The sequence below is a fragment of the Leptidea sinapis genome, chromosome 4 (assembly GCF_905404315.1).
Source record: "Leptidea sinapis chromosome 4, ilLepSina1.1, whole genome shotgun sequence".
Lineage (NCBI taxonomy): Eukaryota > Metazoa > Arthropoda > Insecta > Lepidoptera > Pieridae > Leptidea > Leptidea sinapis.
In genome coordinates, this window is record NC_066268.1 from 17,033,019 (window position 1) to 17,061,007 (window position 27,989).

General features: G+C 36.6%; 2 protein-coding genes across 2 annotated transcripts in view; both read left to right on the forward strand.

Moving 5' to 3' along the window:
- Positions 1-16,532, forward strand: part of LOC126979975 (uncharacterized) — a 43,432-nt gene extending 26,900 nt beyond the window's left edge. Inside the window, exon 6 of the mRNA XM_050829584.1 lies at positions 16,324-16,532. Within this exon, the coding sequence (XP_050685541.1) occupies positions 16,324-16,464 (141 nt within the window). The 3' untranslated portion in view covers positions 16,465-16,532. The remainder of the gene's footprint in view (positions 1-16,323) is intronic.
- LOC126979986 (uncharacterized) lies at positions 5,893-26,524 on the forward strand. Its single transcript, XM_050829600.1, has 5 exons — positions 5,893-5,936; positions 19,465-19,630; positions 24,066-24,283; positions 25,261-25,458; positions 26,323-26,524. The coding sequence occupies exons 2-5, from the start codon at positions 19,534-19,536 to the stop codon at positions 26,455-26,457; spliced, it is 648 nt and encodes a 215-aa protein (XP_050685557.1). The 5' UTR covers positions 5,893-5,936; positions 19,465-19,533; the 3' UTR covers positions 26,458-26,524.
- Positions 26,525-27,989: the final 1,465 nt, after the last annotated feature.

Here is a 27,989-nt window from a genome sequence, read left to right on the forward strand (position 1 = left end):
AGTTGTATCAACTGGGAGTGCCAGACAGGCTCGTGCGCATCATACGAGCCTACCTTACTGATCGCTCCTTCCGATATCGAGTAGAGGTCACCCTATCCTCACCCAGACCCATCAGGTCTGGCGTGCCACAGGGTTCAGTCCTCTCTCCCACTCTTTTCTCGCTCTTCACGAGTGACATTCCCAAGTTTCCGAGTGTCCAGCTCGCTCAGTACGCTGAATAAACAATACTTAGGAGTCACGTTCAACAGCAATATGAACTTCAAGAAACATATCGATACGGTATGCAATAGAGCCCGATTCGTCCTCAGTCGGCTTTATCCACTTGTGTGTGGGCGAAGCAAACTTCCGCTCAAACAGAAAGTGACACTGTACAAAACCATCGTACGGCCCATACTGTCATACACAAGCGTCGTGTTCGCGCACATCCGACCGAGCTACTTACGTCGTTTGCAAGTGGTTCAAAATAAATTCACGCGCATGGCAACCGGAGCCCCGTGGTTCATCCGAAACGTAGATCTTCACCGCGATCTAGAGCTTCCGACGATAGCTCAACACTTTAAAGAGATCTCGCGACGCTTCTTTGACAAGGCGCCTAACCATCCCAACATCTTGGTTAGGAAGGCATGTGGGTACACCCCGCTTCACCATAGTCTCAACCCAATAAGACGTCCCAGGCACGTCACGGTAGACCCTGATGACGAAATAACCATCGCGAACGCGGCACCCACACAAACACCGACACAGACACGCACACACCGCCTTCGCAAACATAGGCGCGGTCAACCGCCGCAAACCACTGGCACTCGTCACTCTGACGATGGCCAGCGGCCCGCAACCTAGATACACCACACATTCTTTTGATACCCGACGAGACGTTAGTCCTCGTCCTGTAAGCGTTTCACTCCACTAACACTCACTCACGGACTGACTGACAGACTGACATACACCACTTACACAATCACAAACACACCCCACAAACAGACACAAACACAAACATACATGCACACAAACATTTACACTACCTACATACATACATACACTCATAAACACATACATACACACTTACATACATTACACAAAACATCACCACACTCGCCGGCGAGTGTGTTCTTCTTCTTCATTTCATTATCTCTCCTTCCCACAAGCACACAGCCGGTCCGAGGTTCGAGTCTCCTTAGGAGACGCCCCGCGACTGTTGTTGCGTAGTCTATGCGGCCTCCACGGCCCTTGTCCTGTGTCGCTGTAAAAGCCTGGCTAACAGCATTGAGGAGGTTTTAGTCGGTATGGGGTTATGTCGGTAATATGTCGGACTCGAGTGTCCTCGTTATGGTTTTCGATCTATTTTTAACCGACTTCAATAAAGGAGGAGGTTCTCATTTCGTCGGTATGTTTTTTTTATGTTTGTTACCTCAAAACTTTCGACTGGGTGAACTGAATTTGACAATTCTTTTTTAATTTGAAAGCTGGTGCTTCCTGTGGGGTCTAATTGTAGTCTAATAATTGGTCTAGATCTGACAATGGCATCCATGAGAAAGCTATAAAAGTCTTAAATTTGCTATACATACGTAAAGCAAAGTGGATGATTAATTTACGAATAACTCAATATCCCGCCAACTGATTTCAATGATTCTTTTTTTATTGGAAAGGATATACTTCAAAAATAGTTTGGTAAGAGTTTGTTTAGGGTCTGATTACGGAATTCATGAGAAAGTAACGGAACTCTTCAATTCTTAGGACCAAATTAACGGTACTCGGCCGAATCTTTTTTATGGTATCCGGATATTTAAGTCATCTACCATAACATAGTTAAGGCCAAGTAATTGTCTTAATCGAATATGATGATCAATGGGACTCCCTAACGACTTATAGAAAGGGTGCGCATCAGTGGCAGAATTTCTTACTGTATGTAATCAAATTTTGAAGCACTTACGTTCATTGCTGCATTAAAAAATTTAGTATATCTACACATATTTAGCCAAATTGTTAGTAAGTGTACTTCAAATTCACTAAAAATCATAAAATAAAAAATTAACAAAAAAAATGACTTCAAAAACACTATTTCATAACATATAATTTGCACTCAAAAGTTTCAAAATAATTGCGTATTTTTATACAATCTAATTAATTAATCTAATTCAAGTTACGATTATAATAATTTGTGGTGTCCGTGTCATCCAAGATAGGTTTGTAAATACATACAAAAGTGGAAAAAGATCAATCAATGGATCTTAGTGGACAAAGGGCATAGATATAGGTGAGATGTGCTTGAGTTGTGAGGAAGCGATAGGCGAGAGCGAGTCGCGGCGGAAGGACCCAATTCCAAAAATGACAATAATCGTAACTAGAATAAGATTAATTAATTAGATTGTATAAAAATAATTGCGTATTTTTATTCTTTTTAGTGCATATTATATCTATTGTTTTGAAATAGTGTTTTTAAAGTCGGTTGTTTTTTTTTAATTTTTTTTTACAATTCTATGACGTAATAGTTATTTATCCAACTGTTGTGTAATAAGGGGTATTAAAACACGAATGTGGGTTTATCACACGAGGCGAAGCCGAGTGTGATAATTGTATCACATGAGTGTTTTAATACCTAATTATCAACAGTTGCATACAAGACTTTATCTACACCCAGAATATGAATCCTTTAAAAGATTCTGAAACAGTTAGCTTACTGCTAACATTAAAACACCAGTCCTAGTAGTAACCTAATATCATTCATTACTGATTATATAAAATAAACTAAGTATTAATGAAACATTTATATTTTATTTTAGTAGTAATTTACATTTTGTATAGTGCAATAATTAAAATTCACTCGAATATAATGTTCTTTTGCAGCGTTTCAAATGAATCGCTCATTTTTTGTAAACAAAACAATAAAAATATCGAAGAAAATGGCGGGGATTCGAATAACCTATTTTTTTTAAGGCGCGCGACGTTCTGGCAGTGTGGAACGCGCGTAAACGAAAATGTTATTTTTTTTTATTCATACAGATACCACGCATCGAGCAATAAGAATGTGGCTGCCTGTTGAAACTCTTTGCGCATGAAGGGATCGGAAAAAAAACATAGGAGTGTTGTTATGAAATTCAGTTCAACATTACAACACTCGTTTGGATGATGTAATGGTTATTAGAACATTAGGTGTTTTAATGTTGGCAATGAGCTAACTGTTTCAGAATCTTTAATAGAGGATTTAAAGCATGGGTGTAGATAAAAGGCATAAAAGGCATTAATTTTCTCAAAATTGATTCCTTTAGAATTCTTTTTGATGTCATTTCTAATATACTAGATATTACTATCGCTTCGGAAACGAATGGCGCTCTGATAGAGAAGAAGCGGCGCAAGAAACTCTCCCAGCATTCTTTTTTTGTGCTCTTTTCAATAAAAATATAAAAACAAAAAATAAAAAAAATATAAAAAATAAAAATATAAAACTTTGACTTTGACTTCGTACTGTCTCAATCGATAAATAAGACCTAAACTTTTGTATAAAATAAACATAAAACAAACAAAAGGAATCCTTTTTTTAATGAAGCAAATAAAAAAAATGCTCGGTATGAATGAAATTTTATTATTATTTTTAATTGATTACACATGAAACTTTACTTACAAAACAGAGTTTTCCTTGAATTACTGGCTATTTATAAGGTTTCAATTTGATATATATTTTCTTTAATTAATTTATTCCAGTAGCCTTTACAAATTTCATGAGTACAGTCTGCCCAACTACAAAAGTAGTTTGTCGGCAGCAGCTCTCGTGGAAAGATAATACTAACAATAATAACTATAATTCTAACTATACTACTTACAATAAAACTAAATTTACAGTATGAACCTAAAACTATTATTAAACCTAATGTACAGCATTAAACTTATTTCGTAGTTGTAACAACTGATCCTACTGTGTGGTAACCCAGGAAATTCCAGTGAATTTAAAACTCCGTGGGATAGTTGACTACGTCATCCTGCTTCATAACATAAAAGTAAAAGTTCTGAAGAAGAAATATAACCGTGCCTCCAGATTTTTTAAGCGGCATAATCGAAGCACGTCGTCAAAATTGGCGAGCAGCTTTCCAGTTTCCCGACCGGAACACGCAAGTTCTGGTCGTTGTCGAAAGCTGCTCTTGGTAACTTCAATCAGCCGTCCATGCCGCCGTTGCATATGAGGAATGACACCCTGGCCCATAGAGAAAGCCGATCTCCTGTGCACTCTTTTTGCCTCCAACTCGACTCTTGACGACAACGGAAAAACACCGCCGACCATCCCGCGGTGTCAGAGCTCCATGCCTGAAGTACAGTTCAGACACAAAACTGTTCGGCGAGCTCTGTTTTCATTGGAAGGAAGGTCAGAAAGTCGAGCGGGCTGGATGGCATTTCTCCAATCGTGCTTAGAACGTGTGCCCTTGAGTTGACGCCGGTGCTAACGCATTTATTCCGGCACTCTTATTCAAAAGGCATAGTCCCTGACTCATGGAAGTCAGCCCTTGTCCATCTGATCCAAAAAAAAAGGAGACAGTTCGGATCCGGAAAACTACAGGCCTATAGCGATTACCTCCCTGCTTTCCAAAATCTTGGAGAGCCATGGTCGGTCGACTGGCGATTTTCTGGTTTACTTAACACATAGATGGGCGGCGGCTATTGCAAGCAAGGGGGAAGGCCTGGCAGTAAGCCTGGATATAGCGAAGGCCTTTTGTATGGCTCAAGCCGCTCCCCTCAAAACTTCCATCATTTGGGCTTCCCGAGAGCTTATGCAAGTGGACCTCCAGCTTCCTCACTGGGCGCCGCATACAGGTCGTTGTCTATGGTTATTGCTCGATTCCAAAGCCCGTGAAAACTGGAGTGCCCCAAGGCTGTGTGCTATCTCCCACGCTGTTTCTTCTGCATATCAATGATATGTTGTACACCTCCAAGATAGATTGCTATGCAGACGACAGCACTGGTGATGCCGTATACACGGGTCATGCAGGTCTCTCTCGGGAAATCGTTGAATTGGCTTCGAAGAAGCTGGGCGTCATTAAAAGAGCACGGCAATACTTCAAGCCGGCCCACATTCTAGCATTGCTGTCATCTCTGGTCTGGCGCACCCCAGTACCCCAGATCCATTTGACCACGTGAAACGCAGAGCAGCTGGAATTGTCGGGGACCCAGTGCTCTGTGAACGGCTGGTTCACTTGGCGTTGCGTAGAGACGTCACTTCATTGTGTGTCTTCTACCGCATTTATCAAGTGTTCCGAAGAGCTGTTTAACCTGATTCCTGCCGCCGATTTCCACCTTCGCACGACACGCCACAAATCAGGATATCATCCCCACCATCTGTATGTGTGGCCGTCCTCCACAGTGCGGTTTTCAAGGAGCTTTCTTCCTCGTACTACTAACCTGTGGAATGAGCTACCTTTTGCGGTGTTTCGGGGACGATACGACATGGGTACCTTCAAAAAAAGCGCGTACACCTTCCTTACAGGCCGACAACGCTCTTGTGATTCCTCTGGTGTTGCAAGAGAATGTGGACGACGGTGATTACTTAACACCAGGTGACCCGTACGCTCGTTTATCCTCCTATTCCATAAAAAAATAACGGTGTCGACTGATTTGAAGGAAACCTTTACGTACCGCCACAAATATGACGATTTTAGGCATATGTTTAGTTCATCAGCTACAGTTGATCGGGGAATTAAACCTCCTTGTGTGTTCACCAGCAGGTGTTTTGTCAGCTGGAATGACAATATTATGGCTGTCAGATGGCATCTAATCCAAATGCTATTTTGAACATGTTTAGTAAATTGTTGTTGTGATGAACAAATATTTGTAATTCTCGGACAATGGTTCTCTTCACTGTTGGATTGTGAGCACAACGCTTATCAACTTGCCCATAAAATAAATTTGTAAAAATTGATGATCTGTATCTAGTAGCGGCAATAGCACCCCCAGTAAGTGATAAATTTGTCCTTGTATCTTTAATTTTTAAAGATGTGTCCAATAATTATTTCCGATATATATTTTAATACAAACTTGAATATTTCAAAATAATATTATGGTATAATACCTTGAAAAAGGACATGAAATTGTCCTGTATAATATGAGTAGCGCCAAACGATGTCATCTGGAAACTGCTGTTATATTTCTGAATGTTGGCCAAGAACAAGAAGTGCTTAGAATCATTGCCAATTCCAGAAACTAAGGTAGTTTAACGCCTTACAATATTTACAAATTAATGCCATTTCCCCAATTGTTAATTGTTGTTGTTGTTAGATTTTTGAGCACAATAATCTATTGCCGGATCATAGTGGAATGCAGCTCGTTCCAGAATCACAGGAGCACTGCGTCTGCGGAATCGCTCAATTTCATTATGTCGTGCTCGCTGTTGTTGTGTTTGATGTGCACGAACTCGTTGCATTCTAACCCTATCTAGTTCATTGTCACTTACTAAATAACGCAATTCTGACATAGCAATACGACTATTTTCATGAGCTGTCTCTCGCTGGTCATCATTGCGGTTAGTACGTGAGGTAGCTCTTCGCACATTGGATTGACTGCGACGACCTATGTCAGGTGTTTTAATTAATTAAAAATTATGAGAAAAGTTTTCGCGTACTTAGCAGTAAAGATCAAGTTATCGATCGAATGGATCGACATATTGGTTGTAAAAAGTCAAATACTATGGTTAGGTTCAAAAATTTAATTTATGACAGAAATTATGATTTATCAATGTACATATATATATAGTTGGTTGTCAAATGTCAAATATTATGTTTGCGTTCAGAAATTTAATTTATGATAAAACTTAGATTTATCAATCTCCATAAAAATAATCTGATAGATAGTTAAGAACTGTAGTTAATTTGCCAACTATAGTTAGCTAAAATTAAGTTTCTTTTTTAACTCCTGAGAAAATAAGAAAGATAAAAAAATCTATTAATTATTCATTTTAAACTATTCTTTCAATTTGATTTCTGAACGACAGGGATACTTAAAAGGAAAAACAAAATTGTTGTTTTTATTTAATTCCGAGCATTTGTTCATATTTGTTCACCCTTTAAACCTTCCCTGGGCTTCCACAAATAATTCAAGACCAAAATTAGCCAAATCGGACCAGCCTTTCTCGAGTTTTAGCGAGACTAACGAATAGCAATTCATTTTTATATATATAGACTAGTGGACCCAACAGACGTTGTCCTGTACACACGTCTTAAATTTGAAAAATCGGTCCAGCCGTTAGGAGGAGTTCACTAACATACTCATGAGCAGGAGAATTATATTATATGGACGGAATTGAGAATCTAAACCAATCTCAAATTCACTGAAACAAACAAAAAAGTCATCAAAATCAGTCCAGCCGTTTAGGAGGTAGTTTAATTGTGAATCTAAACCATTTTCGAATCCACCTGAAGACACACACCAATCTCAAATTCACTGGAACACACAAAAATATCATCAAAATCGGTCCAGCCGTTTAGGAGGTAGTTCAATTGTGAATCTAAACCATCCTCGATTCCCCTTGAACTCACATAAAAAATTTCATCAAAATCGGTCCAGCCGTCTAGGAGGAGTTCAGTGACATACACACGCACACAAGAATGATATATATAAAGATAATGCCTGAACAGTGGCTAGGACTTTATCATAAAAGTGTATACATTTACCCTTAAAGCTATTATGAATTATTTACGTAATTCGTAATTCCTCTACTCCATGATGTGATGAGGTTTTTCTTCTACTCCACCTCGACTCAACCTTATCGGTGGAACCTCAATTTATACTACGAGGGGAGGCTGATAAGTAATCTACCTAACTATGAAAGAAAAGACTTTGATGGCTAGTTTTTTTTTTATTTTTCTATATAGTCTCCTGCAAGTGAAATACACTTATGACATTTGCAAATAAGTGACATCATGCCGTTATAATAGTAATTTTTATTTTGCTCGTCAAAATGGTCAGTCACAGCCTCCTTCATTTCTTCGTCCGTCGAAAATCTGCGACCCCTCAATTTTTTCTTTAAATCTTTGAATAAGAAATAGTCACAGGGAGCCAGATCTGGACTATAAGGTGGATGGTTAATTTCTGTGAAGCCGTTTTTGCTCAGGGCTGACCTCGCCGTTAAGGCTGTGTGTACAGGAGCATTGTCTTGTAAAATCAGAACACCTTTGCTGAGTTGGCCTCTCCGCTTTTCTTTGATTTGTTCACGAAGCTGGTCAAGCAAGTTTGCATAATATTCAGCATTCATTGTTGTATTTTTAGGCAAATAATCTATCATCAAAATCCCTTCGACATCCCAAAATACGGTGGCCATTAGTTTTCCAGTCGACGGCCGAACCTTGAACTTCCTTGGCGGCTTTTCTCCTTTAAATTTCCATTGCATTGACTCTTGTTTGCTTTCCGGATCCCACTGGCGAATCCAAGTTTCATCACAGGTCACAATTCGAGAGATAGTCTCTTCTTCTTTACCTTTGACCAGGTCTAGAAATGCCTGACAACATTCTACTCGCCTTTGTTTGTCAAAGGGGGTCAACATTCTAGGGACCCAACGCGCGCTCACCTTGGACATGCCCAAATGTTCGTGAATAATTTCATGAACTCGTTCCTTGCTAATGCCCACATCTCTGGCTATCTCCCACTGCTTGATTCGCCGATCTGCAAGAATCAGGTTCTTCACCTTTTCAACATTATCTGCGGTAACAGCAGAAATTGGCCTTCCACTACGTGGGTCGTCTTCCAGGCTCTCACGGCCATGTTTAAATTGCTTCGACCAAAAGTTTATGACGAATTCAGAAGGACTTGAATCACCAAACACCTTTAACATGCGCTCTCTGATCTGCGTAGGCGTATTTCCTTCTTTACTTAGGAATTTAATCACTGCTCGATGCTCAAATTTCATCATTTTACAATTTTCTTTCGACATGGTGAAATCAAAGCCGCGCCAAAAAAACAAAAGCAAGCGAAAAAAATAAGCGTCATAATTTTGAAAAAGGAATAAATATAGAATATGATTTTACAGTGGCCAGTTCGATTTTCAAAACTTTCTTTAACAAAGTAGATTTTATATCAGCCACACCTCGTAATTATTAAAATTTAATAAAAAAATTGTTTGTGTATATTTAAAAATTAACGCTTATTTATTTTAACTGGAATCATACACATACTTGTTGAATAATAATTAGCTGTACCCAAGAGACACTTAAAACTATTAATTTGAATTCATCGTAGTCTCTCTTGTACACAATTACCAAAACACAACAACAACATTTTGCTTACTTCCACCCTTATCGCATGATGCATGGAAAAGAGCAATACGTGAATATAAAATATAAAGATAAAATTTATTTCGATAAAATTATATCGATATGTTCATGCATGCACTTGTTGAGTTTTTATTGTTTACATTAATTATTCTAACATAACGAGGGTATTCTGGCAGAACGGAATAAGTGCACATTAAGGCGAGGTTTTCCCAACACTTTAGGTAAAAATTGCGCGAACGTTAGATTCGATAGGTACGCATGGACACGCGCGTCGGGCATGGCTGAGAACGAACCGAGCGATGCGGGTCAACGACCGGCGCCCCAGAAGGACCGCGTAATATTTTTTAAAACATACAGTTGTGCTAGAGTATGGAATTACTGTGATAATATTTTATGCATTTTTGAAGTAAATCTTTTTTATCGACGTATGAGAGAAATGTTATATTACGCGCAAAATTATGATTTCAACATTATGGATATTGTATCCGAGATTCTCGAAGGTGCAGAGAACATTTGGGATCATTTATGAAATCCAAGATGGCCGCCGCGCAAAATTAAGATTTCAACAATATGGGTATCATATCCTAGGCTCTCGAGGGTGCAGATAACGAATTTGGGATCATTTTTGAAATCCAATTTGGCCGCTGCGTAAAAATATGATTTCAACAATATGGGTATCGTATCCAAGGTTCTCGAGGGTGCAGAGAACGAATTTGGAATCATTTTTGAAATCCAAGATGGCCGCCGCACTTAATTATGATTTCAGCAATGTGGATATCGTGTCCGAGGTTCTCGAGGGTGCAGAGAACGATTGTGTGATCATTTTTGAATTCAAAGATCGCCGCCGCTCATAATTATGATTTCAGCAATTTGGATATCGTGTCCAAGGTTCTCGAGGGTGCAGAGAACGATTTTGGGATCATTTTTGGAATCCAAGATGGCCACCGCTCAAAATTCGTCCTCGACACCCTCGAGAACCTCGGATACGGTATCCATATTGCTGAAATCATAATTTTGTGCGGCGGCGATCTTGGATTTCCAAAATGATCACACAATCGTTCTCTGCACCCTCGAGAACCTCGGACACGATATCCATATTGCTGAAATCATAATTTTGTGCGGCGGCCATCTTGGATTTCAAAAATGATTCCAAATTCGTTCTATGCACCCTCGAGAACCTTGGATACGATACCCATATTGTTGAAATCATATTTTTACGCAGCGGCCATCTTGGATTTCAAATATGATCACCCAATCGTTCTCTGCACCCTCGAGAACCTCGGACACGATATTCATATTGCTGAAATCATAATTTTGTGCGGCGGCCATCTTGGATTTCAAATATGATCACACAATCGTTCTCTGCACCCTCGAGAACCTCGGACACGATATCCATAATGCTGAAATCATAATTTTGTGCGGCGGCCATCTTGGATTTCAAAAATGATCACAAATCATTATCTGCACCCTCGAGAACCTCGGACACGATATCCATATTGCTGAAATCATAATTTTGTGTGGCTGCTATCTTGGATTTCAAATATGATCACACAATCGTTCTCTGCACCCTCGAGAAACTCGGACACGATATCCATATTGCTGAAATCATTATTGTGTGCGGCGGCCATCTTGGATTTCAAAAATGATCACAAAATCGTTATCTGCACCCTCGAAAACCTCGGACACGATATCCATATTGCTGAAATCATAATTTTGTATGGCTGCTATCTTGGATTTCAAATATGATCACACAATCGTTCTCTGCACCCTCGAGAAACTCGGACACGATATCCATATTGCTGAAATCATTATTGTGTGCGGCGGCCATCTTGGATTTCAAAAATGATCACACAATCGTTCTCTGCACCCTCGAGAACCTCGAACACGATATCCATATTGCTGAAATCAAATGCAAACCTGGTGGCAGACTGTCATTGACGAAGCAAAGGACATCGGAAAGACCTGGAGTGAAATTAAGAGAGATGCTAAGGACCGATCGCGATGGAGATGCACTGTGGATGCCCTCTGCCCCAGCTAAGGGATGCAGGAATTTAATGGATAATGAATAGAAAAAACTGAGCTATTTATAAAAGAAGATCTTGTACTAGGTAGATACAGTTTTAGATAAAGAAGACAACCCTAATGTCGTCAGAAGAGGTAAGAGTCCTGCGATAGAAAGGGATGCAACTTCTAGGTAAATTAAAATGTAAGTTAATAGCGTTTTGCGATCTAAATTACACCTTATTGTATGACCGCAAAAGACTCTATTTCTTTAACTGATTTGGCGGAGTGAGACTTCTGTACTTGTACTATTAGATATTCTTTGTCTTCGGTTAAATCTCAATCTTATCGCTTAAGATGACATAAAATTCCTTTTGTGAATTAGGTCCGTGGACTCAAACCTACTTTATTGTTGGCCCCATTTCAATACAATTTTTCTTTCATTTCATGGTATGGTAATGATAATAGTTACAGCATTACAAAATACTGTTACTCAGAATTATTAGAATCGGCATTGAGTTTACTAAATACTTACAATCTGATGGGATTAAAACAATATAATTTCAACAAAAATAGCTGTGGTAACATTCTTGATCTTGTCTTATCAAATATTTACTTACAGTGTAACATATGTAGCGATTCACTTGTAAATATTGACCACTTTCATAGTCCCCTGGTTATCGTCGTTAAAGACCTTTTTATGAAAGCCCTACAACCACATTTTTGCGTGATAAAGAAATTTTTTAAGGGTGACTATGAGACGATAAATTTAAAATTAAAAAATACAAACTGGTCCGACATCCTAAATGGCTCCGTTGAAGATGCCGTGGATAATTTTTACAGAATTATTCATTCGCTCATAGAATCTCATATACCTGTTATAAATCTCCTCACGTCATCAATACCCGAAATGGTATACTCCAGCTCTAATTAATTCAATAAAAGAGAAGTACAAAGTTCACACTAGGTGGAAAAAGTTTAAAAATCCAGCAGACTATGCCATGTTCTCCTTGCGGAGAGCCCGAGTAAAGAGGTTGCAAATCGAATCATATACAAAATATATGAATCGTTGTCAGAGTAATATCAAAACTTCGCCTAAAGAATTCTGGAAATTTATTAAAAATAAACGCACTGATTCTGGTATTCCTCACAACATGTACTACGGAAGTAGTTTACTTACGAATGGACATTATATCTGCAATGCATTTAATGAATACTTTCAAAGTGTATTCCAGCCTTGTGACCTAAATGATGAGACCCTGAACGAGGAATCAAATATTTCCGAAAATCTTTACACAATTGAGATCGATGAAAGAATACTTAGGAGGTTGTTTAGTAAATTGGATATCCGGAGGGGCGCCGGTACTGACGGTATACCAGCTATTTTTATAAAGAAATGTGAATCGGGCCTATTACCTCCACTACTAACACTCTTAAAGCGCTCCATTAATGAAGGGATCTTCCCTAGATGTTGGAAGGAAGCCCGAATAGTACCAATACATAAAAAGGAATCAAAAACAAATATTAGTAACTATAGAGGTATCTCCATTTTGAATATATTTGGTAAAATGTTAGAAAAAATTGTATATGATCATATTTATAGAAATTGCCTACAATGCATCCCTATCAACCAACACGGTTTTATTAAATCTCGTAGTGTCCTTACTAACCTGCTTGAGTTCACTCATACCGTTAAGTGCGACATGAATGATAGATCACAAATAGATGTAATATACACAGATTTTGAAAAGGCTTTTGATAGAGTCAACCACAGTATACTATTAAAGAAGCTTTACGCAGTTGGAATCAGAGGGAACCTTCTTAGATGGACAGAATCGCATATAAGAAATCGCTGTCAGGCCGTCGTCCTCGGTGGTTTTAGATCAGACTTTGTTGAGGTGACTTCTGGTGTACCTCAGGGATCGCACCTAGGTCCTTTGTTATACAATATATATTTATATGACATCAGTAATTGTTTTGCTAGTTTAAACTTCTTGCTGTATGCTGACGACAAAAAGATTTATAAAAAGATTTCACAAATAGACGATTGCTTTATGTTACAAGATGACTTAAATAGACTGTCACAATATTATAAAATAAATAAAATAACAGTTAATATTGCTAAATGTCAAATTATTACATTTTCACGAAAGCATAATAACATAAAATTTGATTATACTTTAAATAACGAAATTATTCCAAAAATTACTCAAATAAGGGATTTAGGTGTGATCCATGATAGCAAACTAACGCATAATAACCACATCGAAATAATAACACAGAAGTCTTATAAAAATCTAGGGTTTATTCTTCGCACTTGCGAACCTTTCAATGACATCTTGTGCCTAAAAGTGCTATACTATGCTTACGTGCGAAGTATCCTTGAATTCGCAAGTCCTATCTGGAGGCCTACATATCAATGTTATATTGACCGCCTTGAAAAAATACAAAAGATATTTATAAAAAAATTGAATTTTAAATCTCAATTCATTCCTATAGACTACAAAGAAGCCTGTAATTATCATAAAATCGATACCTTGGAAGATAGAAGAGATGTAATTGATATGTTACTCCTTTATGATATATTACATAATAAATTTGACTGTCCAGATATCTTAAATAAAATATCATTCCAGGTACCAACATTACGTACTAGGCATACTAATTTATTTAACATTCCCTTTGCTTCTACTAAGTATCTTAAATATTCACCTCTATTTCGAATTCCTGACATATATAATAAGAAATTTTCTTCCGTCGACATTTTCAACTTATCACGTCTGAGGTTCAAAAAACTGATATTAAACTGTTTAAATTGCAGGAGTTAATCATCAGTATATTCAGGATAAATTATTAGTCTCACATCGTAATTTAAACATTATATTCGAACACTCACATTCACTCTCACCACTCACATTCACTCACACTACTCACATTCACTCACACTACTCACACCACACAACCTACTCACCGTTTCAGTTACTCAATATGGATACGATTTCTTCTTTTCTTTCTATTTAATTTTTTCTTTTAAGTTTTTCTAGTATTTTTCGTTTTTGTCTTAAACTACTTTGTCACATACTTATTGTACTGTTAATAGTATTCCTTTTAATTGGCGTATCTATTCTGTATAATTTTTAATATGCTCTTTTCATTTTGTTAGCTGTAAGGAATCATAAATAAATAAAAAAAAAATATTGCGAAGTAAAACTTCTGTTGGTTGAAACTTCACAATCCCAATCACTTCAGTATTCGATGGTTAAAGTTTGTTACGATGCGAGGTCTTGAAAATATTGTATTCAAGTTGAAAACAAATCGAATTTATGTGGGGAAATTCGTTGATAGAAAGTTTAAATCTGATATTGGAATAGTATTTTTATTACGTGTAGCGAGATAATACGACCCATTTATATATTCAATTGTAATCATTAAGTGGCGATGTGAGATTGGTATTTAAATCTATTTACTTTGGACATTTCTATAACCGATCAATAGAACGTATTTGTGATCTCGTTTTCAATCCTTCTACGGAAGGACATATTGATATTTGTATATTGGAATGTGAAAGATGAGCATATGGGTTTGAATATAAAAATAAATTATGATTTACATATTAGAAAGGCAGATTTAGAATAGTTCAACCTTTGGCATACAACCTGGATTTAATTTTCAAAGCGGTAGTTAAGTTACATTGCGAACTTCTAGTTGAAGGTAGACTAGGTATATGTGCTGCGTGCGCAATTTTTGTGTTACTTCTGGAAAGAACCTGTTTACTTATGCTTATAAGTGTTTGAAGCCAAATTTTATCATTTTAAATCAATTTGAATAACGTCATTTTAGGTGACATTGAATTGCGGTTTAACTTTGAACAAAGTTGTCAAAAACATTAATTTATTTAAAACATTAAGGCGAGGTTTTCCCAACACTTGCTAGGTAAAAATTGCGCGAACGTTAGATTCGATAGGTACGCATGGACACGCGCGTCGGGCATGGCTGAGAACGAACCGAGCGATGCGGGTCAACGACCGGCGCCCCAGAAGGACCGCGTAATATTTTTTAAAACTTACAGTTGTGCTAGAGTACGGAATTACTGTGATAATATTTTTATGCATTTTTGAAGTAAATCTTTTTTATCGACGTATGAGAGAAATGTTATATTACGCGCAAAATTATGATTTCAACATTATGGACATCGTATCCGAGATTCTCGAAGGTGCAGAGAACGAATTTGGGATCATTTATGAAATCCAAGATGGCCGTCGCGCAAAATTAAGATTTCAACAATATGGGTATCGTATCCGAGGTTCTCGAGGGTGCAGATAACGAATTTGGGGTCATTTTTGAAATCCAAGTTGGCCGCTGCGTAAAAATATGATTTCATCAATATGGGTATCGTATCCAAGGTTCTCGAGGGTGCCTAGAACGAATTTGGAATCATTTTTGAAATCCAAGATGGCCGCCGCACAAAATTATGATTTCAGCAATATGGATATCGTGTCCGAGGTTCTCGAGGGTGCAGAGAACGATTGTGTGATCATTTTGGAAATCCAAGATGGCCGCCGCACTTAATTATGATTTCAGCAATGTGGATATCGTGTCCGAGGTTCTCGAGGGTGCAGAGAACGATTGTGTGATCATTTTTGAATTCAAAGATCGCCGCCGCTCATAATTATGATTTCAGCAATTTGGATATCGTGTCCAAGGTTCTCGAGGGTGCAGAGAACGATTTTGGGATCATTTTTGGAATCCAAGATGGCCACCGCTCAAAATTCGTCCTCGACACCTTTGAGAACCTCGGATACGGTATCCATATTGCTGAAATCATAATTTTGTGCGGCGGCCATCTTGGATTTCAAAAATGATCCCAAAATCGTTCTCTGCACCCTAAAAAAATAAAAAAATCTATTAATTTTAAGCCACTGCACTCTATTTCCTACATTGTCCTTATCTTTGTTATGAATTATTTTAGAAGCCAGATCTTTTAAGTCGTAAAATTCATGATATTTCAATTCTTGTGTTGTATATGGCTCCTCAACTGTCTTATTTTTTGACGTGACAACGTCTTATAATTCGATAGAGCCGGCTGCACGCACGAAAAAACATGACTCATGCGGCGTTACCTCGCTCTGAGGCGTTCCATGTAAGGCTTGAAGTGCAAGCGAGAGCGCGGAACGAGCGACAAAGAAGCACAATCGGCCTTTGCGTTCGGCAGCGTTGAACTACCCTCGTCCTATTCTCAACAGAATAACACAGATTGTAAGAAATTAAATATTACACATGTTTAAAAGTTGTAAAACAATTGCTCAACGCACATTTATACTTGTAAAAACTATTAAATTGTAAAAAAAATTGACATAATTGTATTTATGCGTACAAATAAATCTAACTTGATCAATTTCATTGGGATTTCCAATTACCTCCTTCTCTATATACATACAAATCTATTAAACAAATGAAATTAAAAATTTTCTTTTGAAAAATGCTACCATTCCATCAGTATTTTCTTAAGACGTTGTCACGTTCAACTATCGTCAGTAAACCGACTTTACAGACAACCAACTTTTTTTTTGAATAATAGGTACTTTTCGACGCCTTGCAGAAAATGCTGAAGTTTCTTACTTTTGTGATTTATAGCACTGTGCATAGAATCTACCTCCATGTATGTATGTCCAGATTCCAAACACTTTTGCTCAATTATCTGCAGTTTTTCAATATTGTGAATAGCCCAAAGCAGCATCGGCTTGAATTTATTCCACATTTTTGATAAATTTCCTCTAATACAGAGGCTTGAAAATAATACGACTGTTTAGTTTCAAGCCTCTAGAGAAGAATTATCAAAGAAGATGTGAGAGATCTTCTTCAAGTAAATATTGTAGTGTAGGGGATCTTCCTAATCGGATATGTCGCCAAACAAGCTCTCCATCTGCCTCGATTTCATCACTAACACATTCATACAGCGAGGCTCTTGGTACTGGTTGTCGATCTGTAACAAATATCACTCACGATGCCTAGATTTTTCTTGATTATATAGGTACAACATCACAGAGAAGAGGTTTTTAAATGACGGTTGATTGGAGAGACCTATATTTGGCAAAGGGCGGAACACGTACCAGTCGTTCGACGTTTTGAGAAGTTTTCTTAGTTTCGTGCACATCTGCTACGATGACAATACGATGCTGAATTGGTTCAGTATCACTTTCAGAAGAATAGCGATGTCCTGGAAACTAAAATGAAATATTAATATACTTACTTATGACTTTTGTTTTGAATTAAGCAAAATTATAAACTCGAAACTCTGTAGTAAAGTATATAAATACTTGTGTTACGCAATTTTGTTGTTACCATAGCTAAAATCTTTTTTGTTCTGGACGACATTATCACATAAGTATACGATCTTGTTGTAGGTACACTCGCACACAGTCTATAATAGGATATTTAATAAAAAATTATATTAAATGAAGCACGTACGCACGCGACTATGTTGAAATGAGACTAAAAACCTTAGCAAGCAAAACCGTTTAAATGAGACTTATATGCTTTTGATATTAAAGTAAAGCAACAAAATTCATTACTCTTAACACGAAAAACACAGTAAAGTCACTTATTCCCTTCTACCTGTTGATAAAACAAAGGAGTGATTTAGTTATTACATATAGTGAGAACGATATAAAATCCGATATACTGATTTGTCGGTAGTTAAAAAGTAAATGTTCATTGTCGTCTTTGTGAGTGAAGAGAATAAAAACCTTTATTTTTTTATCACTGTATTTAAATATTCATGTTGTGTAATAAGTGATTCTATCACTTTTTGCTTTTAGATTTCAAAGAAAATATCGTAGATAATAGCTTTGCACAGAAAAAAAACCGTGATACAAGCTTCTACGGTTATACGGTTTTGCTAGATAAAAAAGCAGAGAAAAGGAAGTATGCCTATGTAACTTATTTTTATAAAATTTTACACTTATTCGGTTCTGCCAGAATACCCTCGATAAGTTACATCGATTAAACGTAAACGTAAAAGAACCATACGTCGTAATGTAATGGTTCATTTTTAATTGTATATTTTGCACAATACATAAAAAATATTAATTTTATTTAAATCGGAAAATTATGATTACCGATGATAGTTAATTTCTACAGTCAAAAATAGCACAATAAGGCATATTTGTATTTTTTTACAAGATAATTATGCTCCACTTGACATCAAATGACTGGTCTCACTTGAGACTCGAGGTCCACTTGTACACAAGAGTGGCGACAGGGTAACGCTCAAATGCCACTTCCACTAGTTTTTTCTGTTATAACATAACGTGCTTATAACAGTATTTCTGTAGCTATACAGCTGACGTATTGTAGAACATTAGAATTCGAATTCAAATTTTTATTCACAATAGGATTCAAAATCACTTATTGAACGTCAAAAACTACCACCAATTCAAAAGAGACTGCCTCAGACCTGAGAAGAACGGGCGCAAGAAACTCAGCGGGCTTTTTTTTATAAAAATATGGATTACAATGTAATATCGCACAATAAAATTTATAATTAAAGAGCCTGAGGGTGTTTGCTTCATTCCTAGTCTGTGGTATCATTAAGAAAATCGTTTATGCAATAGTAACCTTTCCCACACAAACGTTTTTTAACAATTCTTTTAAATTTCGTAACACATTTGTTTTGTACATTTTCTGGTATCATATTGTAGAAGCATATACATCGCCCAATAAAAGACTTACTAACTCGACTTAACCGAGTAGAGGGCATAATAAGTTTATGTTTGTTCCTCGTGTTCACATTATGATTGTCACACTTTCTAGCAAATTACTCAATGTGCTTTTGGACATACAACACATTATCAAGAATATATTGAGAAGCAACAGTCAAAATGTTCACTTCCTTAAATTTTTCTCTTAATGATTCTTTAAGACCTAGGTTATAAATAGCGCGAATAGAGCCCTCTTCTGAAGCACAAAGATGTTAGTAATATTAGTGCTGTGTATATGTTATACTATATGGAATTGAATGGTTCAGTGAAAAGTTCAATGTGTCCCTGTACACTGCGCCTTGTTGAAATAGATTTTTTGTTTAATTGATAAATATACTTTAATTGGAAACAAGTTTTAAAAATAAATTGAAAATAATACTTTAATATCTTTTAAACATTATGTAGCTTCTTATTTTAATACTCAGTTAGAACCGGCTCAGCATTTCTTATTGTACCAGGGAACGGTTACAGCATTCTTCGTAGAATGTGAGTTACCGTTGTTGGATTCCAAGAGACGGCAGTTTCTAATGTTTCGATCGAATAAGTCCTTGACAGAGATGATGCCCCTGCCTGAAGACGATGAATGGAGTTTTAAGCTGGCGTCTACTGCAGAAACAAATGTCGGTAAGAAATAAGTAATTTTGTAAATAGTCGTAAAGAACATCATGCAATTTGCTCGACGTGCCGCCAAAAAAAAAGTATGTGTGTGTAACCTTTACGCGCGATTGAAGTAAAACTTAATAATAATTAACTTTAGAAATAATTAACAGAAATATAAATGTATTAAATTATATATACATTTGATGAAGCCGTGTTACCAACTAAGCACTCACGTATTACTAAAGAGCTCGGAGCATTGTTAGATTTTTTTCTCGGAAACGCTGACGATAAAACTACATCTTTGAACACTTAAATGTTTAGAAAATGAAAAACGGCTTAATGTAGAAAGTTGCCAATGTTTTTCGAAGTAATCTCCGTTCCTCTGTACACATCGTCGCATTCGATGGAACCACTGAGAAAAGCAGTGGGCCCATTCTTCCTTAGGCTGATGATATGGTCCTGCTGAGTCCGTCGATCAAAGGGTTACGTAAATTATTATCAATATGCGAAAATTATGCTAACAGTCATGGATTGAAGTATAATGTTAATAAAACCGTTTTGATGGTATTTAATTCTGGAAAGGGTCCAGAAAATATTCCTGTGGTATATCTGAATGAGAATAGTGTAAAAATTGTAAATCAATTCAAATATTTAGGTCATATCTTAACGGAAGATCTTAAAGACGACTGCGATATTGAGAGGGACGAAGGGCGCTCTCGGTACCTAGCAACATGATAGCACGAAGGTTTGCAAAGTGCAGCAATGAGGTGAAAACAACACTATTTAAAACTTATTGCCTGTATATGTACACCTGCCAACTGTGGTGTAATTATTCAAACAAGACCATAAGTTCACTAAGAGTGCAATATAATGATTCCTATCGAGCTCTTATGAAACTTCCAAGGTATTGCAGTGCTGCAAGTATGTTTGCGAGAGCGAGAGTGCCCGACTTCTTCGCAATAATTCGCACAAGAATTGCTTCTTTTTGGGATCGAATGAGACGCTTCACCAACGGAATTCTGATGACTGTCTCTAACAATGTATATAATAACGATATTTTCAAAAGATGGATGGACATCCATCTTAATAAAAATAGAAAATAAGATATTTAATATAAGTAAGTAATTTGTAATTTATTTAATTTAATTTTTTTGCATGGTTAGTTAATTCGATTTAGTTGTAATTTAATTGTAATTTTGATTTTAATTTGTATTTTCTATGGGTTATGCCTGAAATAAATGATTATTATTATTATTATTATTATTATAATTAGGGGTCTCTTCTATGGCATTTCCGTACGCTTTTACCGCTTCTTCAGGGCTCGTAAAACGAATACCACGAATTTTATCTTTAGTTCTTGGCATTCTTGGAATAAATAAAAGTCGCAGGGCGCTAGGTCATGATGACTCATTATCTCGACACCTGCCATAGTCGAAAATTCAACAGTCCGTTTTGCGGGGTGCGCTGAAGCATTGTCATGGTGAAGGAGGATCCTGCTTCGAGGGCGCTGCTGTCGAATTTTTTCCAAGACAACAGGCAAACAGCGATGGACATAGCAGTCTGTAGTAACTGTCCTTCCATCTTCTGGCACAACTGTTGCGAAATGACCTTTCCGACTAATGAATGAGGCAATCATCTTTTTTCCTTGACTTCTTCCTTTCTTTACCTTAGTTGTCCGATCCTCGAAAGGAAACACCCACTGAGCTGATTGTCTTTCGGTTTCGGGTTCGTAACAATATATCCAGCTTTCATCACCTGTGACGATGTCAAATACAACATTTGAGTCACCGCCGTTGAACTTATCTAACATTTGGCGACATCCATCTGGTACAAAGCTTCCTGACGCCTTCGTGTAATATTTTTTTAACTTGACTAAGCCTAGTCTTCCCCGTATCAGCTGATAGTTCACTCTCTTATCTTCCTCTATCATGCGTCGCACAGCACTGATGTTATCTTCAGTAGTCGCTGTTAAAGGACGTCCCTCACGCGGATCATCATTGAGATTGCTACGTCCACGCAGTGGCCCGAGATGGGGTTTCATTAAGAAATGCTAATCGTAGCCTATCATAGCTTTGTTGATGAGTAAGCCCACAGCAAAAGTCATCATTGACCGAAAATTTTCTCGCGTTAGGTTCATTTTCACGTGTAACAAGAGTTTTAGATTTATAACAACAAATGACAAATGAATACAATATACTATATTAGGTTACCAGAGTTCTAAAACGCCAAGCTTGAGCTTAGCTCGCACTTAAGTACACCATAACAACGACTTCCTAATAACTCAGTCTAGGCTTACCTACACTGAGGATGAACAAAAAAGAGATCAACTATTCCTTGCGTCATCATTACTGTTGTTCGAAGTTTTAAAATACCTGAGAATCAGTGATGCCAATTGTATCTGGGGATTCAATTTCTAGGGGATTGGAATAAATAATAATAATAATAATCATTTATTCAACTAATAATATGTGGTACAAAATGTTTTTGTGCCCTACCCTGAGTTGCAGAGGCTAGGTCCTTCCGAAAGGCTATACATTATTAAGCCTAATTAGCAAACTCACTAAAAAGAGGTATGTGTGTGTGCGTGTATGTGTATGTGTTCGTGTGTGTGTAAGTGTGTGCGTGTGTGTGTGTGTTTTTTTTAAGTCTTTGTTAGTATGTCAAACTGTGCACAAGATTAAATAAATGTTAGTAATTGAATATTAAATTTTCTGTATCAACATTTTCTGTATCTTCGTATTTTAATACTACTAGCCATGATTTTAAAGATTTTGTTAACGAGAATTTATTTATTTTACTTATATTTTTATTATATTTACTGAAGTAGTTGTAAGCGTTTGCCGAATTAAATTTATATTGTGACTGAGCAACGCCTGTTTGAGTGATTGGGGTACGAAATGTGCTTATTCTGTTATTATCATTAGAATTTATATTACTTTTTACATGAAATCTTGAAATTATTCCATAAATATATTGCTGACGGACACTAAGAAGTTTACTCTCTTCATGTAATTGGTTGGTTGGGTACCTAAACGGCTTATTGAAAATTGTTTTAGTAGAGTTCTGTACGCTCGTTCTAACTGAAGCATAAACGTTTTGCCAGCTCCACCCCACGCACAAATGCAATAGGTCATGATTGGAACACAGAGAGATTGATACACCATCATAGTTGTCTGGACTGGTACCACGTCTCTTAGGTTTCTAAATAATGGAATGTGACGTTTTATTTTATTTTTTGTATTATAAATGTGGGCCGTCCAATTAACGTGTTCGTCTAGCGTAACACCAAGGTATTTTATGGTTTCCTCTTTGGCTAGGATATAAAATTTACAATAAGATCGATTGTTTTTCCGGTTACAAGGATACGTGTGTATTGGGAGAGTAAATTTTCCGTCAGGATTATTTCTGTTGGAGATATTGAAGCACATATCTTATAGTCTTAGCGATATTGACAGTTAGTAAACTATTTTCCAGCCAAGACGTGATTTGGCTCAATCCTTCTTCAGCTAACGATTTCACGTCATCCCACTGATTTCCGTGAAATAAAACCACAATATCATCGGCAAAGCAAACGATACGTCCTGACGTGGGAGAAATCTTACAAAGAGGATTGATGTAAGCTAGGAATAGTGTAGGGCCCAAAACACTTCCCTGGGGAACTCAATAGTCAATGATGATAAGATTACTAGTAAGATCGCCTATCTTAATACACTGCTGCTGCTTCCATTAAGATAATTTTTGAACCAGTCCAAAGCTATTCCTCTAATTCCCAAATTGGAAAGTCTGTTGAGTAAGATAGGAATTGAGACTGTATCGAATGCTTTTTGCAGATCTAGGAAAACGCCTATGCATTTATTGCCACTATCTAGGGTACTAGTAATATATTTAGTAACCTCAAGTACTGTATCCAGAGTAGATCGATTTGACCGATAACCAAATTGGTTTCGCGCAAGTAGCTTGTATTTTTCAAGAAACTTGGTTAGTCTGATATTAACTATTTTTTCCAAGATCTTACTAAAATACTCAGCAATGTTAATGGTACTTTAATTTTAATGCTGAAAATAGCTACTATATATTAAATGAGGTATTTGGAATAATGTCAGTAAGTATATGTATGTGGCTAGATTTTAAATAAAGAATCCTTTCTTTTATCATTTAATGTTTATGAATAATCGAGAATCTATTGTGTCACTGTAATGAAACGTGCATATAAATATTTGCCTTAGCTCGAGCTCAGCATAATCTCACCTTTCAACTGACTATAAATATCAAGTCAAATGCGAACTCAGCGGATCTTTACGTAAGTAAAGTTTAAGCAAGCTCTATAAATATCAGGCTCAGTGTTCTTCCTATTGTTCCAACAATTGCATAATTTCAACAACGCTTTTAGTATTTATTGTACGAACAGACCACTCTACTTAAATTGTTATGTAGGTATTTGTACAAAGTTGTTTTTCAGATCCCGAGGCATCCTCGCACGACTCCGATATTTATACCCGTCTAACTGCAAAGAACTCTCGCCTCATACAGAATTACACAACCTTCGAGAGCAACAGAATCCAATGGAATAAGATCATGAACTTCCAAGAACCAACTCTTAGAATGTTCTGTCCAAATCTGACCGCTCTGAGGGATACGTTCAGAAGTGTCATTACACTGAGGCTCGTCTACTCCTTGGTACTGTTTGTTTTTATTTTATTAATGTTTTGTTTGAGATTTATTCAAACAAAACAATGCGAACAACAATATTTACAATACTATGATTACATTAAAACTATCATTAAGGAAGTGTATCAAGAATACTGGCAGCATTTCCGCGATGAATAGCCAGGCTGATCTATTGTCCGAAATATCTGCCAGCGCTTGGGTGTCAGTAGCCCTATTTAGGCGCGTACTTTGTACATTCTCGTAGTGTCTCGACACCGAACGGCACAAAGATGTAGAAAAATGACTCACTGAGACCGACATATTTGCAAAGTGTTCCATCTTCGGCTGTCGGAGCAGCAGCCCCAGCACAAACTGAAGTAACTCTGACATGAACAGCGGAAGAGTGTCCACGCAAGTCGTGTCCCTCACCAGCACCTGTCCCCGTGTCCACTTAAAACTCTGAGCGGCACTACAATTGCGCTCGTCACCTTGAGACATAAGATGTTAAGTCTCATTTGTATGATCAGTAGCTACGGCGCCCTTAAGACCGAAACACAATAATTTTTACACACTACTGCTTCACGGCAGAAATAGGCGCCGTTGTGGTACCCATAATCTAGCCGGCATCCTGTGTTACAGTAGCTTCCCACGCGTAAACTTATTATCGCTGTGATACGAGCTGTCCTTTTTTAAACATATATATATAACTCTTTTCGATCTTGATTTTATGTTCTATTTATAATTTCTTTATTATTTCAAAATCAACTTTTGATAGGCTGAGGTTGTGCGTGACACATCACCAATTGGGCGGTACCCATCAATGAAGGACATGACATACAATTAATATTATCTGTATGACTATAAAAATACAAAACTTCATACGTTTGAGCAGTTATATAAGTGTTGTTTATCATCAACGAACTTAAATTTGACAGACTATTAGACACTGCTTGTAAGTAACTGATATGTTTGTTGAGATATATTAAGTAACTGTTTTATTTCTGCAGTCATTCACCGCTAAGCCAGCCAAATCGGATAAGAAAAGCAGCCAGATGCTCAAACCTCCGAGTGAACAAAGGGTGGTCCTGGCTACCATACGCTGTGCACTAAAACACCCTGATTGGAGTCAACCCTCGCAGCACTTCCACTGGGATGACAATCTGGCGACCGATGATGCTGTTCACTGGGGAGATGGAGACTTATCTGTAAGTTAATAAGAATCACTTATATAGGTATTATATCATCATAATCCGCCGCTAGACGTCCACTGCTAGACAAAGGCCTCCATTTTGTAATAAATATCTTTATATTTTCATCCTTCATGCAATAGTAACGTCACTCAAATTCATCAGGTTGACTTCTGGCACGCGATTCCCTGTTTATGGAAGAGGAGGACAAACGAGCGTACAGATCACCTGATGTTAAATAATCAGCGCTCTCTCATTCTCTTCAAATATCAGAGGAATCCAAACAATCATGAGCGTAGTCGGCCTTTTAGAACGATGAATGTTCATTTTTTGAAGGTATCGATCTCGTATCGTCCTAGAAACATCGTGGCGTGAAGCTCATATGCCTCGTTGGCGCAGAACCCATTGGGAGAGACCATACACTAATGATGAACAGATCGCTTGAAGCGATCCGTTTCTGCTTTACCACTATGCCACTTGTAGACATGCGCGCGCAACCATAGAGTAGTCTGGTCTCTACCCTCAAAGCGAGACGACATCAGAACTAACGAACACACAGACCCCGGTCTCAGACTAAAAAATATAGTCAATTATGTTCTCGGGGTATGTTAAATGTGCTATGGAGTCGGTCATGATAAAACATTCCCAATGTTGTAAAAGTCCACGTCCACGTATAAGCGTGAAACAAAATATTTGTCTCCTTATACTCTAGAATTTCTTTCATTTTGTCTCGCATGTTTGCCCAACTCGTTGGCTGTCAATATGAATCCAAAATCGATCATCAACTGGTAATTATTCCGTAGTATTTGCTTTACTGTGTCGTATATGTAGCGACGTCAAAACTCAATTCAATTATTTAGTTTAAAATAAAGTGGCTTCCAGGTTCTTCAATATAGTGTTGGTCCAGTTAAAACTACAAAAGGCAAGAATGATGCGGATCTTAGCTCGTCAAAACAAACGCCTCCAGAAAACCTGACATGCCATTTTGGATTCGGTATCGATACTGTTCGTGGTTAATTTTATTTGTTTTCGTCATAATAAAAATTATGTAATTAAACATATGCAATATAAACTATTCATATAATGCCTTTTTCTATACTCCTGTAGTAATATTATAAATAGATTTGATCAGGTGGCCAGCAACCACTCCACCACCGGACATTACGTCCCACATCACACCATGTTGAATGTCATTCTACAACAGCGCGTGTTTTGAGTAATTTCGCACAGACACTTTGTGGAATTAATAACCGGCTGCAGTATTTCCGAACCGATACGATTTAGTTACATTGAAGCTTAGGCCTTAGAGCATAGTCCCTTAAAGGCCGGCACCACATCTCTTGACCCCTGATGTTGCCTATGTCCATCAGCTGTGTCACATTCCATCATTTGATCCTCTTGCCTGATTGCCTCCTCGTATATAACAAAAGAAAACATTTGTATTTTTGTAATGAATTAACTCAAAAACGATTTGATTACACAGAGAGAGAGAGATATTGGAAAATTTCAATGAATAAATAATAAGTAGGGTACGTACACATCGTAGCCAATAGTGGTTGGAAATACTTTGCTATAAGAAATGAGCAAGGCGGTACATTTTTATTCTTGCGTTATCAAACGCCTGAGCGAAGTCAGGTGAGCCTGAGCGACTAGGTATCGATATATGTATTCGTAATAATCCGTCTTAAGAACATTCTATTTATATATCGGGTTGCTTGTTATTATTTTTTGTATATATAATATTACGTTTTGTATACAACACAACAGGTACAACAGTTTGTCTGTACATTTTTGATAGTGTAAGTACTTCTTATTGCAACTCGATTGCTAATTGGTAGTAGCATCTTAGTTGTACTGAAATGTATCATATTAGGATTTATGCAATTCAGTGAAAATAGTAGTTTTGTTGTAAATTTATAGTATTTATAGTTTTGCGCAAAAGTTCTACACAAAAAATAGTTTCTACGTTGTTCACTAATAGGATGCAATATAAAAAAATACAGGGTATTTTTGTTATTAATTTGAATGTACATCTTGCGCATGATTGTTATGGATGTTTGTTTCCGAGTCATGGATGTTTATATGTATTTATGTATGTTTAAGTAAGTATATTGTATTAAATATATCGTTGTCTTTGTACCCATAGTACAGGCTATGCCTAGTTTGGGACAAGATAATTTGTGTAAGAGTGTGTCAATATTATTATTATTATTATTATTATTATTATTATTATTATTATTATTATTATTATTATTATTATTATTATTATTATTATTATTATTATTATTATTATTATTATTATTATTATTATTATTATTATTATTATTATTATTATTATTATTATTATTATTATTATTATTATTATTATTATTATTATTATTATTATTATTATTATTATTATTATTATTATTATTATTATTATTATTATTATTATTATTATTATTATTATTATTATTATTATTATTATTATTATTATTATTATTATTATTATTATTATTATTATTATTATTATTATTATTATTATTATTATTATTATTATTATTATTATT

Excerpts from the sequence above, each read along its gene's own strand:
- LOC126979986 (XM_050829600.1), top strand. The coding sequence starts at position 19,534 with ATGTTTCGATCGAATAAGTCCTTGACAGAGATGATGCCCCTGCCTGAA. Across the intron at positions 24,284-25,260 it reads TGAGGCTCGTCTACTCCTTG|TCATTCACCGCTAAGCCAGC; the intron begins GTACTGTTTGTT and ends TTATTTCTGCAG. Across the intron at positions 25,459-26,322 it reads GGGGAGATGGAGACTTATCT|GTTCTTCAATATAGTGTTGG; the intron begins GTAAGTTAATAA and ends AGTGGCTTCCAG.